A 20,396-nucleotide genomic window follows, 5' to 3' on the forward strand; every position below is an offset into this window, starting at 1 on the left:
TTGTGGGGGAATGTAGAATTAGGGACCACAGTTTCAAGATAAGTGGCCTCCCATTCAAGAAGGAGATGAGGAGGAATTTCTTCGCTCAGAGGGTTGTTCATCTTTGGAATTCTGTTCTCCAGAGGACTGTGGAGGCTGGGTCATTGAATATATTCAAGGCTGTGATAGACAGATTTTTGATCTACAAGGGAGTCAATGGTCATGGGCGCAGGCAGGAAAGTGGAGTCAAGGCCACAATCAGAACAACCCCGATCTTACTGAATGGCGGAGCAGGCTCGATGGGCCAAATGGCCATCTCCTGCTCCTATTTTGTATCTTTTTATCTTCTTACACACACACACACACACACACACACACACACACTCACACACACACACACACACACACACACACACTCAACCAGTGTGTGGCAGTGGATCCAGAATTAATCCCACTTTCGTACAAAATACCAGAGACTGAAAGGTACAGAATAAATCCCACAGATACATACAGTATGACTGACAGGTACAGAATGAATCCCATGCTCACACACAGCACCAGGGATTGAAAGATACATGTGATTCCCACCCTCACAGAACAATATCAGACTGAGTTACAGAATGATTTCCACATTCACATCGAGCACCACTGACTGCTAATTAATTCATCCCACAATCACACACACTACCAGAGGCCGACAGATACAGAATGTATTGCACACTTTCACAAAGTTCCAGTGAGTGACAGGTACAGAACGAATCCCACATTCACAAACTGTACTAGAGAATGGCAGATCCAGTACCAATGACCAATTCAGAATGAACTCCAAATTTACACATGACACTAGAGATGGAGAGATACAAAATTAATTCCACATTCACACTGCGCGAGAGACTGATAGTTACAAAATGGATCCAGAACATGCAGACAGTGCCAGAGACTGACAGTTACAGAATGAAGTAAACACTCACATACAGTACCAGAAATGACAGAAATGGAATTGATACCACACATAAATGTGATACCAGAGATGGAGCATATAGAATGAATCACACACACACAACAGGAACAGAGATAGAGTTATACAGAATGAATCACACACACACACAACAAGAACAGAGATAGAGTTATACAGAATGAATCTCACGCTCATGTACAGGACAACAGATTAACAGGTAAACAATCACCCTCAAACACACATACATTACCAAGGGTCAGTTCAGAATGACTGCAAAACTCAAATAATGTGTTCGAGGTTGAAAGATGCAGATGAATACAAAACTCACACACAAGATACTCATAGATACAGCCTGAAAACTGCACTCAAACACAGTGCAAGGGACCGACAGATACTGAATGAATCCCACACTCATATTCAATACCAGAGACTGACAGATGCAGAATGGATGTCACACTAAACTTCTTCTTCGGAACTTCCTCAGGAATGAGGATGACTTTCTTCCACTCCAGGGTTGTGGTTCATTAGGCAAGTGAATAGTCCAATTCTTGATCCACACACTCGGCCACAGGTGGGGCAGATGGTGCTTGGTGAGGTGGGTGAATGGGATTCTCTAATTTCCAAATACTCCTTCCACTCTTTGCATTTGGTTGCTTCCTGGGCATGTCGACGAATTTCAAACTGGCTGGCACCTTCGCGGATGCTTCTTCTCCATTTTGGGTGGTCTCAAGCAAGAGATGCCCATGAATCAGTGCAGATGTCAGGGCTTTTCAGGATGTCTTGAAGGAAATTCTTGTAATGTTTCCTCTGCCCTCCTGGTAGCTCCTTGCCCTGATGGAGTTCAGAGTAGAAAGCTTGTTTTGGGACTCTGGCGTCAGGCATGGGGATGATGTGGCCCGTCCAACATAACTGACTAGCCATGACCAGTGTCTGGATACTGGGGATGTTGGCCTGAGAAAGGACACTGATATTGCAGCGCCTGTCCTGCATCTGAATTTGCAGGATCTTGTGGAATCACCACCGGTGATATCTCTCCAGGGCTTTGAGATATCTGCTGTACAGTATCCATGTTTCTGACACATACAGGAGGGCAGGTAACACTGCAGCCATGTCAACCATGAGCTTGGTGTCTGATTTAAGTTCTTTGTCATCAAACATTCTTTTCCTCAGAGGACTGAAGGCTATGCTGACACACTGGACATGATGCTGAGTGTCATTGTCGATATCTGCCCTTGGTGACAGGAGGTTCCCAAGGTATGAGCAGTGATCCACATTGCCCAGTGGTTCGCTGTGGATCTTGATAGTTGAGGGGCAGTGTCGGGGAGCAGGCTGGTAGAGGACCTTTGTCTTCTGGATGTTTTGCTTAAGGCCAATTATTTCATACACCTCCGTGAATGCATTGATCAGGGTTTGACGCTTGGCCTCTGAGTGTGCGCATACGCAGGCGTCGTCAGCATACTGCAGCTTGATGACAGAGGTTGGAGTGGCCTTACATCTGGACTGGAGGCAGCATAGGTTAAATAGTTTCCCTCTCGTCCTGTAGAGTAGATCTACACATACGACCTAAAGAACAGCTGATGGGCTGAAAGAACACTGGAACAACAAAAACTTGCTGAAAGCCACGACATGTGAGGATTCTTCAGCACAGTCAAGACCATTTATGGCCCAAATTACCAAGGACCTACCCTACTGAGAGCAAAAGAATGGAGTGACACTGATCAAGGTCAGAGAGGCAATCAGCACTCGTTGGAAGTAGCACTTTGAAGATCTCCTCAATCGCAACTCAGTCCTTGATGCAAGTGCCCTTGACCGCATTCCACAGCATGCTACCTACCGTGCTGTCAGCACAATCCCAGGCTGACAGAGATTGAAAAGGACATCTGACAGCTAAAAAACAATAACGCCGCTGGCATAGATGGAATTCCCATCAAAATTCTAAAATCTGGCAGAGAAGCACTCTTGACGCAAATACGCGGTCTCATTTCCCTCATTTGGAAGGAGGAGAGTATGACAGGGGATCTCCGAGACACTGTAATAGTGATCATCTTTGAAGAAGGTGACAAGACTGACTGTGGTAACTACAGAGGGGTATCCCTGCTGTCCACCACAGGGAAGGTCATCACAAGAGTCCTTCTCAACTGCCTCCTCCCCGTGGCTGAAGAGCTCCTACTGGAATCACAATGTGGATTCTGTCCATCAAGTAGCACAATGGACATGATCTTCACAGCAAGACAACTCCAAGAAAATGTAGGGAGCAGCAGCAACCTTTATACCTGGTTTTCTCTGACCTGACAAAGGCCTTCGACTCTACCAACCAGGAGGGATTATGGAACGTCCTCAAATTTGGCTGCCCAGAGAAATTCATCATCATCCTCTGATGACTGCATGATGACATGCAAGCTGTAATCCTTCCCAACGGACCTACCACTGACCCAATCCCAATGCAAACTGGGGTCGAGCAAGGCTGTGTCATCGCACCAATGCTCTTTTCCGTCATCCTTGCCACAACACTCCACCTCATCTCCTCATACTCACAGTACCAGAGACTGACAGATACAGAATGGATGTCACACTCACAGTACCAGAGACTGACAGATACAGAATGGATGTCACACTCACAGTACCAGAGTCTGACAGGTACAGAATGGATGTCACACTCACAGTACCAGAGTCTGATAGATACAAAATGAATCCACACAGCACCGGAGACTTCTTTTCTTCTTCTTTGGCCTCCTTGTCTCGAGAGACAATGGGTAAGCGCCTGGAGCTTGTCAGTGGTTTGTGAAGCAGCACCTGGAGTGGCTATGAAGGCAAATTCTCGAGCGACACTCTTCCACAGGTGCTGAAGGAAAATTGGTTGTCGGGGCTGTTACACAGTTGTCTCTCCCCTTGAGCCTCTGTCTTTTTTCCTGCCAACTGCTAGGTTTCTTCGACTCACCACACTTTAGCTCCGCATTTATGGCTGTCCGCCAGCTCTGGCGATCACTGGCAACTGACTCCCACGACTTGTGATCAATGTCACAGGACTTCATGTCGTGTTTGCAAACGACTTTAAAGTGGAGACATGGATGGTCGGTGGTTCTGATACCAGTGACGAGGTTGCTGTACAATGTGTCCTTGGGGATCCTGCCATCTTTCATGCGGCTCACATGGCCAAGCCATCTCAAGCACCGCTGGCTCCGTAGGGTGTATATGCTGGGGATGATGACCGCCTCAAGGACTTCTGTGTTGGAGATACGGTCCGGCCACCTGATGCCAAGGATTCTCCAGAGGCAGCAAAGATGGAATGTATTGAGACGTCGCTCTTGGCTGACATACGTTGTCCAGGCCTCGCTGCCGCAGAGCAAAGTACTGAGGACACAGGCTTGATATACTTGGACTTTTGTGTTCCGTGTCAGTGTGCCATTTCCCCACACTTACTTGGCCAGTCTGGGCATAGCAGTGTTCTCGCACCTACACTGTTTGGGATCTTCTTCTCCCTGCTGCTCTTACATGCGTTCAAGTCTTCAGAAGAAGGAATTTTCCTCCAAGATCAGATGGCAGTTTGTTCAACCTTGCCCGTCTAAGAGCGAAGACCAAAGTACAGAAAGTCCACATCAGGGAACTCCTCTTTGCTGACGATGCTGCATTAACATCCCACACTGAAGAGTGTCTGCAGCATTGCGGCTGCCTACAACGAATTTGGCCGAACCATCAGCCTCATGAAAACGAACATCATGGGACAGGACATTATAAATACTCCATCCATCAATATGGGCGAACACGCTCTGGAAGTGGTTCAAGAGTTCACCTATCCAGGCTCAACTATCACCAGTAACCTGTCTCCCGATGCAGAAGTCAACAAGCACATGGGAAAGGCTTCCACTGGTATGTCCAGACTGGCCAAGAGAGTGGTGGAAAATGGCGCACTGACACGGAACCAGAGACTGAGAGCTACCAAATTACATAAAACACTCAAACACAGGAGCAGAGAGTAAAATAAACGGAATTAATTGCACACTCACATGCAATAGCAGAGACACAACGACACAGAATCAGTCAAAAAGTGTCCTCCCAACAACAGCCAGGACATTTCCAGGGAGCTTTACACAGGGAGCGGCTGTTTTACGATCAACTGGGACTGGAGAGAGTCTTTGTGAAATATACTTACAGATTGCAGTAAGGGTGTTTGTGATTGGTTGCAAATATTTATTCTGATTGGATGGCGGAATACACCAATTAGGCAATTTCAATATAAAACCGTTTAGACATCACTCCCAATCACCCAATCACAATCTTTACTTTCCCCATCCCTCATTAGCATAGAGCTGTGGGATTGTCTATTTAATCCGCACTCGGAAGGGGTTTGGTTTATTTCTGTGTCTGCAATTGGATCTGAAGATGGTTGAGGAGAAGAAGAAAGCAGCTGCTAAGAAGGACGCCAAGAAAACTGTGAGGAAACCGTCAGCAAAGGGAGGCAAAAGGCGGAGAAAGTCGAGGAAGGAGAGTTACTCCATCTACATCTACAAAGTGATGAAGCAGGTTCACCCCGACACCGGCATCTCCTCCAAGGCCATGAGCATCATGAACTCGTTTGTGAACGATATTTTCGAGCGCATCGCGGGTGAGGCTTCCCGCCTGGCCCATTACAACAAGCGCAGCACCATCAGCTCCCGGGAGATCCAGACCGCCGTGCGCCTGCTGCTGCCCGGGGAGCTGGCCAAGCACGCCGTGTCGGAAGGGACAAAGTCGGTGACCAAGTACACCAGCTCCAAGTAAAACTGCACAATGGACTGAATAACATCCCAAACACAACGGCTCTTTTAAGAGCCACCCACAATCTCTCTGAAAAAGCTACATCATCTCTATGGTATCAATTTGTTTTTTTCATGAAGAGTCTGGAACTTTCCAATTGCCTTTGTGATCTCTGTTTTAACCCCATGGATTCTGGGTGATTGACTTTCACTGTTGAGATCTTTGTGTCTCCACTTAATAATGCCGTGTAATTTGTTGCTGATCACTGACCCCATGTTCGCTTTGATCTCGGACGCGCGTTCATTTTCGCTGTTGTACTATTTCGTCAATAAGCTGACAGATCAGTCACTTGTTTCCCTTGTTCAAGCTCGGCCTCAATAATTAATAAGTACATTTTCTAGAAACCCCGCTGTTGTAGGAAACCTCAGTCTCACATTTCAACACCTGACAATAAAACACTTTCTCTCCGCTTTTGTCTCCCACAAATAGGTTCAATCTAGAATCAGTGATGCGGTATCTTGACAAAGATTGACCTGAAATGTGTCCGCTTCCAGAATGCTGTGAATGAGACTTTCTGCCGCCGCTTCCAGACTGTTTCAAAAAGGACGGAGAATAGTCCGAGATCAAAGCGTACATGGGGTCAGTGATCAGTAATTAATTTACGCGGCATTATTAAGTAGAGACACAAAGATCTGATGAAATCACACAGAATCCATGGGGTTAAAAGAGATCAGAAAGGCAATTAGAAAGTTCCAGACTCTTGGTATCAAAAAACAAAACAAATCAAAACCAGAGAGATGATGTTGTAGCTTTTTCAGAGAGATTGTGGGTGGCTCTTAAAAGAGCCGTTGTGTTTGGGATGTTTTTCAGTCCATTGTGCAGTTTTACTTGGAGCTGGTGTACTTGGTCACCGCCTTTGTCCCTTCCGACACGGCGTGCTTGGCCAGCTCCCCGGGCAGCAGCAGGCGCACGGCAGTCTGGATCTCCCGGGAGCTGATGGTGCTGCGTTTGTTGTAATGGGCCAGGCGGGAAGCCTCACCCGCGATGCGCCCGAAAATATCGTTCACAAACGAGTTCATGATGCTCATGGCCTTGGAGGAGATGCCGGTGTCGGGGTGAACCTGCTTCATCACTTTGTAGATGTAGATGGAGTAACTCTCCTTCCTCGACTTTCTCCGCCTCTTACCGCCCTTTGCTGATGGTTTACTCACAGTTTTCTTGGCGCCCTTCTTAGCAGCTGCTTTCTTCTTCTCCTCAACCATCTTCAGTTTCAATTTCAGACTCAGAAATAAACCAAACCCCTTCCGAGTGCGGATTAAATAAACAATCCCACAGCTCTATGCTAATAAGGGATGGGGGAAAGTAAAGATTGTGATTGGGTGATTGGGAGTGATGTCACAATGGGTTTATATTGCAATACTATAATTGGTGTCCTTCACCATCCAATCACATTCAAACTTTGCAGCCAATCACAAACATTCGTACTGCAATCGGGAAGTATGTTTCACAAAGACTCTCTCCAGCTGCAGTTTCCATTGAAAGAGCCGCTCCCTGTGTCAAGCTCTCTGGAAATGTTCTGCATGTTGTTGAAAGGACGCTTATTGATGATTCTGTGTCGTTGCTATTGCATGTGAGTGTGCAATCAATTCCATTTCTTTTATTCTCTGCTCCTGTGTTTGAATGTGTTCTGTCATTCAGCAGTTCTCAGTCTCTGGTGCTGCATGGATTTATTCCGTATTTATTTATTTCGAGATATAGCACTGAAACAGGCCCTTCGGCCCACCAACAATCACTTATTTATACTAACCCTGCAGTAATCCCAACCTACACTAGGGGCAATTTACAATGACCAATTTACCTATCAGCCTGCAAGTCTTTGGCGCTGGGAGGAAACCGGAGCACTTGGCGAAAACCCACGCGGTCACAGGGAGAACTTGCAAACTCCGCACAGGCAGTACCCAGAATCGAACCCGGGTCCCAGGAGCTGTGAGGCTGCAGTGCGAACCACTGCACCACTGTATCTGTCAGACTCTGGTACTGTGTTTGAGTATGACATCCATTCTGTATCTGTCAGTCTCTGTTGCTGTGTTTGAGTGTGAGGAGTTGAGGCGGAGTGTTGGTGCGAGGAAGATGGAAAAGAGCGTTGGTGCGATGACACAGACTTAGTTGACCCCAGTTTGCATTGGGATAGGGTCAGTGGTAGGTCCGTTGGGAAGGATTTCAGCTTGCATGTCATCATGCAGTCGTTGGAGGTTGGTGACGAATTTTTCCGGCAGCCAAATTTGAGGAAGACGTTCCATAATCCCTCCTGGTTGGTAGAGTCGAAGGCCTTTGTCAGGTCAGAGAAGACCAGGTAGAAAGGTTGCTGCTGCTCCCTACATTTTCTTGGCATTGTCTTGCTGTGAAGATCATGTCCACTGTGTCTCTTGATGGACAGAATCCACATTGTGATTCCAGTGGGAGATCTTCACCCACGGGGAGGAGACAGTTGAGAAGGACTCTTGTGATGACCTTCCCTGTAGTGAACAGCTGGGATACCCCTCTGTCATTACCACAGTCGGTCCTGTCACCATTTTTGGTGATGATCACAATGACAGCATCTCAGAGATCCCTGGCATGCTCTTGTCCTTCCAGCTGAGGGAAATGAGACCATGTATTTGTGTTAAGTGTTCTTCTCTGTCGTATTTTAGATTTTCAGAGGGAATTCCATCTATGCCGGTGGCCTTCATTTTTTTTTTTACCTGTTAGATTGCCTTTTCAATTTCTGTTGGGCTGGGATTGTGCTGACGTCATGGTGGGTAACATGCTGTGGAATGTGGCACTTGCATCAAGGACTGAGTTGCGATTGAGAAGATCTTCAAAGTGCTACTTCCAACGAGTGCTGACTGCCTCTCTGACCTTGATCAGTGTCACTCCATTCTTTACTCTCAGTAGGGTAGGTCCTTGGTAATTTGGGCCATAAATGGTCTTGACGGTGCTGAAGAATCCACACATGTCGTGGCTGTCAGCAAGTTGCTGTATTTCCTGCACTCTTTCAGCCCATCAGCTGTTCTTTAGTTCGTGTAAGCAGATCTACTCGACAGGACGAGTGGGAAACTATTGAAACTACATTGCCTGCAGTCCTGAAACAAGGCCACTCCAACATCTGTCATCGAGCTGCAGTATGCTGACAATGCTTGCATATGCGCACACTCAGAGGCCAAGCTTCAAACCCTCATCGATGCATTCATGGAGGCGTATGAAAGAATTGGCTTGAAGCAAAACATCCGGAAAGCTAAGGTCCTCTGCCAGCCTGCTCCCCGACACTGCCCCCGACTATTAAGATCCACGGCGAATCACTGGACAATGTGGATCACTGCTCATACCTTGGGAACCTCCTGTCACCAAGGGCAGATATCGACAATGACACTCAGGATCGCTTCCAGAAGGCCATGTGGCCCATAAATCCTGCTCTGCCATTCAATAAGATCATGCCTGTTCTGATTGAGGCCTTAATTCCACTTTCCTGCCTGTGCCCATTGACCAATGACTCCCTTGTACATCAAAAAATCTGTCTATCACAGCCTTGAATATATTCAATGACCCAGCCTCCACAGTCCTCTGGAGAACAGAATTCCAAAGATGAGCAACCCTCTGACAGAAGAAATTCCTCCTCATCTCTTTCTTGAATGGGAGACCACTTATCTTGAAACTGTGGCCCATAATTCTACATTCCCCCACAAGGAGAAACATCCTCTCAGCATCTACCTGTCCAGCCCACTGAGAATCTTATAGGTTTCAATAAGATCACCTCTCAATCTTCTAAACTCCAGTGAGCAGAGGCCCAATCTGCTCAACTTATTCTCACAAGTCAACCCTTCATCCCAGGAATCAGCCTAGTGAACATTCTTTGAACTGATTCCAATACAAGTATATCCCTCCTTAAGTAAGGAGACCAAAACTGTATGGAGTACTTTAGTTGGGATGCCACTAATGCCCAGTACAGTTACAGCAAAACTTCCCTACTTTTATACTCCATTCCCCTTGCTAAAAATTCCAACATTCCATTTGCATTCCTAATTACTTGCTATACCTTCATGCTAACTTTTCTGTAATTCATGTACCTGGCACCCAGATCCCTCAGTACAGCAGCATTCTGCAGTCTGTCTCTATGTAAGTAATATTCTGTTTTTCTATTCTTCCTGCCAAAGTAGACAATCTCACATTTTCCGATATTATACTCCATCTGCCAAACTGTTGCCCACTGATTTAACCTATCTATATCTCTTTGCAGACACTTTATGTTCTCCTCACGACTTTCTTTCATACCTATCTTTGTACCACCCATAAATTTGGCAACAGTACACTCAGTGCTTTCATACAATTATTAATATAGACCATAAATAGTTGAGGCACCAGAACTGATCCCTGTGACATTCCATTAGTTACAGTTTGCCAATCTGAAAATGCCCCATTTGTCCCCACTCTCTGTTTCCTGTGAGTTAGCCAATCTTATATCCATGTGTGTGTAGTTTTCAGTTTGTATCTATCAGTGTCTGGTACTCTATGTGAGTTTTGGACTCTTTCTTACTCTCTCACTGCTATTTTGTGTGTGTTAGGTTGCTTTAGATGACTCAGGCTGAAGTACTGTGAGTGAGTGCAGTAATCAACCTATATCTTTCAGCATCTGGCACTGAGCATGTGTTTCAGCATCACTCTCTATCTGTCAGTATCTGGTACTCTGTGTGAGTGTCGGATTCATTATATAATCCTCCGTCCCTGGGACTGATGGCAAGTCTGGATTTATTCTCCATAAAATGTCAGCACAGCAACAGGCCACTGATGTGGTAGGTTTTCAGCAGACAATATATTTGAGGTTTTGCTTTGTATTAAATATCTGTCACTGTGAACATAATAGTGAAAGATAATGTATCCGACAATCTGATACAGGATTGGTGTGCAAGTGTAACTCAGGCTGTACTGATCAATTTGATCAGTGCCATTCAGTCTGAGGGAGAATCTTGGACTTGCATGTAAAATGAGCTCAGTCTGGAATTGTACAGTATCTTCCATCTGCCACTGTACGAGGTTTCAGGACTGGTATGTAATTTAGAGCTCAGACTATACTGATCAAATTTATAATGTATCTTTTAGTTTCACAATCTGGATGAGTTTTAAACTGGAATCTGAGTTTGGATCTCAGGTTATACGATATTTCAGAATCTCTCAATCTGATTATGGACTTGAGTCTAATGTATCTGTCTGGAAACATGATGGGAATTAATACTGATAATAAACTCATAACCTGTGTAAATATTGGGCTGGTATTTAACTTGAATCTCAGAGTACATTATTGAGGTTAATTCTGTAACTTTGAAACAGGAACCATGTGTCAGTTCTCTGTGTGTTTAATTTGTAGCTGAGGTTGCACTATTGTGGGATTGACACACTGATAATTTGATTGTGGGTGAGTTGTTGGACTGGGATTTATGTATCTACCTGTCAGTGGTAATGAGTTGGGGTGACATAGAAACAACGTCTGTCTTTCCTGCTCTATTTGATTGATGGATTGAAAATGTGTCTCTGGAACTATTTCTGCTGTCTGAGACTGTGGAACTGATGACCTGTCTGTGTCTCTGCGCTCTGTGAGTGATAATGTACGTATTGTGTGTGAGAAGGAGCTGGTGGCACTCTTCCTTGTAACTTGGGTGGAGGAAATAGCCCATTTATTCTGGTTCATTCAATCATTTCCCTGTTTGAACAAAAGTATGTTTGTAACTAAAATACAGGTGAGATCAAAGATATAGAGTTTTAATGAATTTAATCCCTCAAATAATAATCATTATGGATACCCGCAAAAGAACCACCGCAACACAAATATTGTCGCTGTTTCACTCCACTACAATAAGTTTCTTCCAATTCTGTCTCCATCCCCTTGTCCACAAACAACCGGAGAATGGCCTCTCCACTCACTCCATGTTCTGAGACCAGTTTCAGATCCACTCCGCCTCCGACAAACAGCCCCCGTCTGCCCCTGAACTTGCCCCGGACTCGATGCTGATCTCTGAGTCTATCTGCGGACATGCTCCCAAAGCGCTGTGCTGCTGGAAGGAGGCTGCTGTTTGCTGCCTTGCTCCGGGACCGGGATCTCTCCATTCGCGGCTGTTTTAAACCATCTTCTTCCGCTCACAGGCAGTGCTGGGGGAGGGGAGCACAGGCCCAGATTTCCGCAGCACTTCAGCCAGAAACGTGGAAAACTTCCGGCACAGAATGAGTCCATTCGGCCCATCGTGTCCGCGCCAGCGGAATGAGAGGGATATCGCCTGTTCCCACAGTTTGTTGTTATTGGACAGTGAAGTGTGGAAACAAAAGAGGACAGTCAGGATGTGGGGAGTTACACAAAGTGAATCTATTATAAGCACCAGGTGAGAAGTGTGAAGGACACATTTTAAACAGCGGCTGTTTGGTTTCATTTGAACGGTTAGACCATGGGAGCGGGAACTGGAAATCTGACCTGTGTAAAAGTCCCTGCTCCGTCGGTCAGTCCCATTCCTGGCCCAGTGGATTGTTTCTGGATGTTATTTAATTGTTGTAAAATGGCCAAAGCCTCTGGTATGCAGTAGCTGGGGGCTGCAGGACTGCAGTGGAATCAGACACTGACTCTGTTTGTATTGCTGGGTTTCCTTTGTGATTGTTCACAATGATTATTCATTGAAAAATTGTTTTGGTCTCTCTTGTAACTTCCACCACATCTCTTCCTGAATTATAATAAATACTTTTTCATTCTACAGGCAATACTTGAGGAAGCTGAATAAATGTAGTGATTCCTCGACACAAGGGGAAGTGCAGCCAGCTCCTCACACACAGTAAGTACAGTATCAGACACAGAGAGCGGAGACATCAATTCCACAATCACCGACAGCAGAAGTAGTCAGAACACAAAAACACACAAAATAGGAGCGGGAGTAGATCATATGGCCCGTGGAGCCTGCTCCGCCATTCAGTACCATCATTGATAACCTTAGGCTTCAATTCCACTTTCCCGCCTGCTCACCTTATCCCCTGATTCTCTGAGAGATCAAAAATCTGTCTATCGCAGCTTTACTGAATGATGGAGCATCCACAATCCTCTGGAGTAGAAAATTCCAAAGATTCACAACCCTTTGAGTGAAGTAATTTCTCCTCATCTCAGTCCTAAATGATCAGCCCCTTATCGTGGCACGGTGTCCCCATGTTTTAGATTCTCTGACCAGCAGAAACAATCTCTCAGTGTCTCCCCTATCATGCTTCTTCGGAATTTTGTAAGTTTCAATGAGATCACCTCTCATTCTTCTAAACTCCAGAGTATAGGCCCAATTTACTCAGCCTCTCATCATAGGACAATCCCCTCATCCCAGGGACTAATTTAGTGAACATTTGCTGCACCGCCTCCAATGCACATATATCCTTTCTTAAGTGTGCAGACCAAAACGTCACACTGTATTCCAGATGTGGTCTCACCGAAATCCTGTACAATTGTAACTCACTTCTTTATTGCTGTATTCTAATCCCCTCGCAATAAAGGCCAACACGCCATTTGCCTTCCTAATTGCTTCTTGTACCTGCATGCAACTTTCTGTATTCCTTGCACAAGTACACCCAAGTCTCTTTGAACACCAACAGTTACAAGTTTCACACCTTTTATCAAATATTCTACATTTCTATTCTTATGACCAAAGTGAAGAACTTCACACTTCCCTACATTATACTCCATCTACCATCTTCTTGCCCACTCACTGAACTTGTCTATATCTCTTTGCAGCCTCTCTATGTCCTTCCACAGCTTCCCTTTCCATCTACCTTTGTATCATCAGCAAACTTAGATACATTACTCTCTGTCTCTTCATCTAAGTCATTAATTTAGATTGTAAATAGCTGAGACTCCAGCACTTATCCTTGCGACACTCCATTATTCACTGCCTGCCAATCTGTTTATACCCACTCTATGCTTCCTGTCCATTAACCAATCCTCTATCCATGCTGATATATTACCCACAATTCCATGAGTCCCTTATCCTCTCTATTAACCTTTTATGTAGCACCTTCTTGAATGCCTTTTGGAAATCCAGGAATACGACTAGTTTCCCTTTACCCTGCTAGTTACATCCTCAAAAAACTCTCATAAATTTGTCAAACAAGATTTCCCTTCAGGAAAATCATGTTGACTTGTTTGAATGCTTTTCTCAGTGCATTGTTCAGACTTACTGCATTTTCCCAAGGACTGATATTAGGCTAACTGACCTGTAGTTCACAGTTTTCTCTCTCCCTCCTTTCCTGAAAAGCAGTGTAACATTTGCCAACTTCCAATCTGATGGAAATTTTCTGACCCCCTCCCACACCCACTGCAATATTACACGGAACGGGGGTGGGGAGAAACAGCCTGTCTGGCCAGGTCAATCAAGGCCCTTAATTGGCCAATTAACAGCCACTTATGGGCCTCCTCTCTCTGCTGCAGGTATTTTATCCTTGGTTGGGTTGGGGGCGGGGAGGCAGTGTGGCAAAGGCACCAAGAACCCTGCCTGATAAAACCAGGCGTCTTTCTTGCGGGCTGCGGGGGGTTCCTCCTGATTAGGCACCCTGTTCCCCATGGAGGGCCACCCTCAAAGCTCCAACCGCCCCCATTGGGCACCCCCGGACCCTGTCCCTGACCCCCCATTGCCTCAGACTTAAAGGTAACATTATATATTCTATCAGAACAGACTGAATGACAGATAACACAGCACGCCACAAAACTATAGTGTTAGAGTGACAGATATTGTCTCAGTTATTTATTGCAGCCTGAGCTACACATGAGATGCCAATCTAAAATCACATACAGTTTCAGACTGAGATACAGTATTTATTCCATAAATGCAAACCGAACTATATGTTCCACAGGAGTTCATACAATTGAACAAGCCTGGGCTCTTTTCTCTGAGTGGTCACCTAATAGAAGCATTGAATAATATGAAGGGTTTTGTGAGGGTAGAGGTAGAGATGTTTCCCACTTGTGGTGGAGTCCAAAGCTGTCGATATGAAATAGTCAGTAATAAATTAAATAAATAACTCAGGGGAAACTTCTTTACCCTGCTTTGACATCACTTGAGCTGCTGAACATTGTTACATTTAACATCAAGCTAAATGATTAAATGAGGCAGAAACAATTTGAGAGATTTGCTGATAGGATTCGATGAAGTAGGGTTGGAGTAACCTCATTGGAACTACCAGCACTTGGGCAGAAAAGCCTGTCTCTGTGCTGTAAATACTTTGTAATTCTGTGTAGAGTGAATCCAGAATGACAAACTAACCCAGAGATTAATGGCTACTGAATGCATCCCACACACAGGCAGTACCAGAGACTGACAGATACTGAACAAAACCCACACTCACAGGCAGTACCAGAGACTGACAGATACTGAACAAAACCCACACTCACAGGAAGTACCAGAGACTGGCAGATACTGAACAAAACCCACACTCACAGGCAGTACCAGAGACTGACAGATACTGAACATAACCTATACTCACAGGAAGTACCAGAGACTGACAGATACTGAACAAAACCCACACTCACAGGCAGTACCAGAGACTGACAGATACTGAACATAACCTACACTCACAGACAGTGCCAGAGACTGACAGACATTGAACATAACCTACACTCACAGGCAGTACCAGAAACTGAAAATATTGAACAAAAAGTACACACGCGGACAGTACCTGAGACTGACAGATATTGAACAAAACACACACTCACAGGCAGTACCAGAGGCTGACAGATGTTATGTTCATCCCAAATTCACAGCAGAAACAATAACTGAGAGATCCAACAGAAATCCAACACTTACATATTATACCAGTGACTTAAAGGTACAGAATTAATCGCACTCTCAAATATAGTGCATGTGACTGGGATACAGAATGAGTCTATACTGACACAAAGTACCAGGGAATGACAGATACAGAATGAATCACACAGTCACATACAGCAACAGGGACATTTTGGCACAGTATGAATCTGACAGTCATGTACAGAAACAGAGGCTGACAGATATCAAATGAAACCCACACACACATACAGTGACACAGAGCTATAACATATATGCCACATTCACATATATTACCAGAGATTGACAGATACAGAATGAATTCCACACGCACAAACAGTTCCAGAGCCTTATACATTCAGAGTGAATATCACACTTTGTACCAGAGACTGACCAATGCAGCATGAATCCCACACTCCCACTCAGTAATAGAGACTGACAGATAGCCACAAATACAGAATGATTCTCATTCTCATGTACAGGACAACAGACTGATTTGCCACAATGGTGTCTCTAATCTTTGGGCAAACTCAGTGCAATAACAACTCATCTCCATTCCCAGTATTTCTAAATCCCACCTGTCCTCCATAATCTGAACAATTATTGCATGTTGTGACTGACTGTCTGATCTGTAAACTGCACTGGATCACAGATTGCTGACATTTGCTAGCTGAAAGTGAGAACTGCAAAATAGAAGCAGAAATTGGCACAGCCTGTCAGGGTTAATAAACAGGTAATGTGAGGTAATAAACTTTGTAATAAACTCATATTGCTTCACATTTTTATGCTGAAAATAAAAGTAATCAATTCTTAATAAAAATGTTTACTGCATTGATCTGATATTTGTAAATGTGCCCTGTTATATATTACACTACATTGAGCAGTATTTCTGTCTGATTTTTCAGGATACTATTTGCTTTACTTCAAATAAAGAAAACATAACTACACACAGAACTGAGCACAATGCTGAAAGTTTCACAGCAAACAGTCAAAAGGGAAAGAGATAACATACAGAAATAAAAAAAGCTAAAATACTGAAAACACTCAGCCAGTCCAGAAATAACTGTGGAGAAGAGAAGCTCGGGTTAGTGGTCCAGTTCTGTGACCCTTCTATAGACCTGAAACATTGCTCCTCCCTTCTTCTCTCCGCAGATACTGCTGGAACTGCTGAGTGTTTCTGGCATCTTCTGTTATTCAGATTTCCAGCGGCTGCAGTATTTCTCTTTTTGAAGAATAAAACAATCCCTGGGAGGGAATGAAAGTTTACATAATAAATAAGAGCAGGAGTGGCCACTCTGCCCATCGAAATAGTTCCACCATTCAATAAGATAACAACTGACCTCCTACCTCAACTCCATCTTACCACACTGGCACAGCCCCCTTGATTCCCTTAGTATCCAAAAACCTATCGCTCTCTCTTGAATATACACAATGATTGAGCATCCAGAGCTCTCTGGGATAGAGAATTCAGAAGATTCATAACCCTTTGACTGAAAAAAAAATCTCCTCTTCTCAGTCAAATATGACCAAGCCCTTTATACTGAGACTGTAACCCTTCATTCTCGATTGCCCAGCTAGAGGAAACATCCTCCCAGCATTTACCATGTCAAGCCACTGAGCATTTTATCTGCCAGTGAGATTACCTCTCACTCTTCTGAATTCTGGGGAATAGAGGCCTAGTCTATTCAATCTCTTCTCATAGGACAATCCCCTCATGCAAGGAAGCAGCCTAGTGGCACGTCTCTGTACTCCCTCTAAGGCAAGTATATCCTTCCTTAGATAAGGGGACCAAAACTGCACAGCTGTCCAAGCGTGATCTCACCAAGGCCTGTATAATTGCAATAAATACTCATACTCTAATCTCTTTGCAATAAAGACTAACATATCATTGGTTGAGTACCTGCACGTTAACTTTCAGTGATTCCTGGACAAGGACACTCGGGTCCCTCTGAATATAAACATTTCCCAGTCTCTCACTAATTTCAAAAGTGTTCTGTATTGCTGTTTTCCTGCCAAAGTGTGTAACTTTACACTTCTCCCCATTATAATCCATCTCTCACATTCTTGCCCACATACTTAGTCTGTCTAAATCCCTTTTTTCCCTCTTTGCATCTTCCTCACAGTTTACTTTGCCACCTCACTTTATATCATCAGCAAACATGGATAACATTACATTCGGTCACCTCATCTAAGTAATTGATACAGAATGGAGATAACTGAGTCCCGAGCACCAATCCTTGCAGTATCCAACTACTTACAGCTTTCCTGCCGAAAATGACTCGGTTATTCCTGCTCTCTGTTTTTTGTCTGTTAACTACTACTCAATCTATACTAATATATTATCCCCAAATCGCATGGGACCTACATTGGTGTAATAACCTCTTGTTTTGATAACTTATTGAATGATTTTTGAAAATCCAAACAGACTACATCCACTGGTTCCCCTTATCTACCCTGACAGTTACAACATCAACATATTCTAATTAGTTTGTCATTGACAATTTCCTTTTAATAAATCCATGTTGACTCTGCCCAACCATATTCTGATATTCCACATCACCCTTTACCATGTCTGTAATAATAGATTGTAGCATATTCCCCATTGCTGATGTCACGCTAACTGGCCTTTAGTTCCATGCTTTCTCTCTCTTTCCTTTCTCGAATAGTGTGGATATGTTTGTTACCCTCCAATCCACAGCTTCCAGAATCCAGGAATTGTTTTTTTATAAGGAACGGGAATAGCTGTGGGAAAATGAATCTGAGTAATTCTATTCTGAGTCCACTGTATGATTCAGGTCAAATAATAATTATCAATAAAAAGGAGTAAAATCAGAGTTCAATTTAACTTTAATTTGAAGGAAATCAGTGTTGGAAATATGTTTATTCAATTATACACTTCTTGGTTTGGGAAACAAAATTCCTTTGAGCCAGCACCCAACTCAGTTCCTATCTTTCAGTTTCTCATCTGAGGAATTTAAGGAACGCCAAACTGTAATGGCTGGGAATCAAACCCGGGAAAAACTGCTTGGAAGGTGATTGACCTGAAACATTAACTCTGTTCTCTCTCCACAGATGCTGCATGATTGCTGAGTATTTCCAGCATTTTCTGTTTTTATTCCAGCTGTTTGGAAGGCAGCTATGCTCACTGCTCTAACAGCATCGCTCACATGGAGCAATACATTGAGTCTTTCTGTGGATTTTGGGACTGGGCCGCTGTCTTTTGGTCTCTGATGCTGTAATCACAGCCAATAAAATACTCAGCTCAGTTCCAGGTGTTTAAAACTGGTAAACTGAAAGGTGACACGATGTTTCAGGATGTGTCAGGATGTTTCTGAACAGCAATAATCACAATTTTACAACACAGAAAGAGTTAATTTGCACAATTGTGCTGCTCTTTGAAAGAACTGTCCAATCAGTCCCACCTCCCTGTCATTTTCACATTGCCCTGTAATTTCCCCATCAAATAATGATCCAATTCCCTCAGGAAAGTTATTATTGAATCTGTTTTCACCTCCCTTTTCAAGCAGTACATTTCTGATCATCAGAACGCGTGTTAAAATATCACCTCATCTCCCCCTGGTTCTTTTAACAATTCTGTGTCCATTGGTTACAGACCCTTCTGCCAGTGGAAACAGTTCCTCTTCAACCCATTAGAATGTAGAACACAACTATTAAATATTACATTAACATCTCTGCACCAAGAAGAACGACCTTATCTTTGCTATTCTTTCACGCATCTCTCGTGCCATTCTAGTCAATCTCCTCTGCACTCTCTCTCAGGCTTTGATATCCCTGCTAAAATGTGGAACCTAGAATTAGACACAATGCTCCAGCTGAGGCCGATAACCAGTGAGATTTATAAAGGTTCAGCATAAACTCCTTGTTTGTGACCCGTACTCTAATTTCTGGTTTCTAACCCAGTGTCCGCTCTGAGCTGTTGAAACTGCCTGAATAAATATTTCCGCCCAACAAAGTGCTCAATTTCGAGGCCGGAATGTGAGAAGCTGCTGAGAATAAGAGACCCTCGCAGTCAGGCGTCATTTCCCGGTGGATTTTTCAATAGAAACTGGGGCTGGAGAGAGTCTTTGGGAAATGGAATTCCTGAATGCAGTGAGAGAGTCTGTGATTGGTTGCAGATAGAAAACTATTCTGACATCACTGCCAATCACCCATCACAATCTTTACTTTCTCCCATCCCTCATTAGCATAGAGCTGTGGGATTGTCTATTTAATCCGCACTCGGAAGGGGTTTGGTTTATTTCTGTATCTGAAATTGAAACTGAAAATGGTAAGGTACCCCCACCAAGCTGAACTGAGGGGCTGGACCCCTGGGAAACCCCTCGAACTGTATCGGGAAATTTTTCATTTGCTGTAAATGTAAAAATGTAATTGGCATGACAAATGTGAAATGGAAGGGTTGTGAAGTAACTCATGATTGTATTGAAGGAAACTGATCTCCCTTGCAATGTTTGTATTTTTTGGTGCTGTTTGGCAATGTATTTTTTACAGATTTTTATGAATAAAGTATATTTTGGAAATTAAAAAAAAAGAAAGCAGCTCCTAAGAAGGGCGCCAAGAAAACCTTAAATAAACCGTCAACAAAGGGCGGCAAGAAGCGGAGGAAGGAGGGTTACTCCATCTACATCTACAAAGTGACGAAGCAGGTGCATCCCGACACCGGCATCTCCTCCAAGGCCATGAGCATCATGAACTCGTTTGTGAACGATATTTTCGAGCGCATCGCGGGTGAGGCTTCCCGCCTGGCCCATTATAACAAGCGCAGCACCATCTGCTCCCGGGAGATCCAGACCGCCGTGCGCCTGCTGCTGCCCGGGGAGCTGGCCAAGCACGCCGTGTTGGAAGCAGCAAAGGCGGTGCCCAAGTACACCAGCTCCAAGTAA

At 44.2% G+C, this 20,396-nt stretch overlaps 3 protein-coding genes across 3 annotated transcripts in view; 2 read left to right on the forward strand and 1 right to left on the reverse strand.

The window, feature by feature from the left end:
• LOC137366208 (histone H2B 1/2-like) overlaps nt 1-5,695 on the forward strand; it is a 32,885-nt gene extending 27,190 nt beyond the window's left edge. Inside the window, exon 2 of the mRNA XM_068028194.1 lies at nt 5,327-5,695. Within this exon, the coding sequence (XP_067884295.1) occupies nt 5,327-5,695 (369 nt within the window). The remainder of the gene's footprint in view (nt 1-5,326) is intronic.
• Nucleotides 5,696-6,555: 860 nt separating this feature from the next.
• On the reverse strand, nt 6,556-19,244 carry LOC137366209 (histone H2B 1/2-like). Its single transcript, XM_068028195.1, has 2 exons — nt 19,194-19,244; nt 6,556-6,924 (listed from the first exon to the last, which is right to left on the reverse strand). The coding sequence occupies exons 1-2, from the start codon at nt 19,242-19,244 to the stop codon at nt 6,556-6,558; spliced, it is 420 nt and encodes a 139-aa protein (XP_067884296.1).
• Nucleotides 19,245-20,051: 807 nt separating this feature from the next.
• Nucleotides 20,052-20,396, forward strand: LOC137366205 (histone H2B 1/2-like; the record flags this gene model as incomplete). Its single annotated transcript, XM_068028191.1, has 1 exon — nt 20,052-20,396. A coding segment is annotated over one exon (345 nt), but the record flags the coding sequence as incomplete, so codon positions are not given.

This window comes from Heterodontus francisci, unplaced genomic scaffold (assembly GCF_036365525.1).
Source record: "Heterodontus francisci isolate sHetFra1 unplaced genomic scaffold, sHetFra1.hap1 HAP1_SCAFFOLD_255, whole genome shotgun sequence".
Classification (NCBI taxonomy): Eukaryota; Metazoa; Chordata; class Chondrichthyes; order Heterodontiformes; family Heterodontidae; genus Heterodontus; species Heterodontus francisci.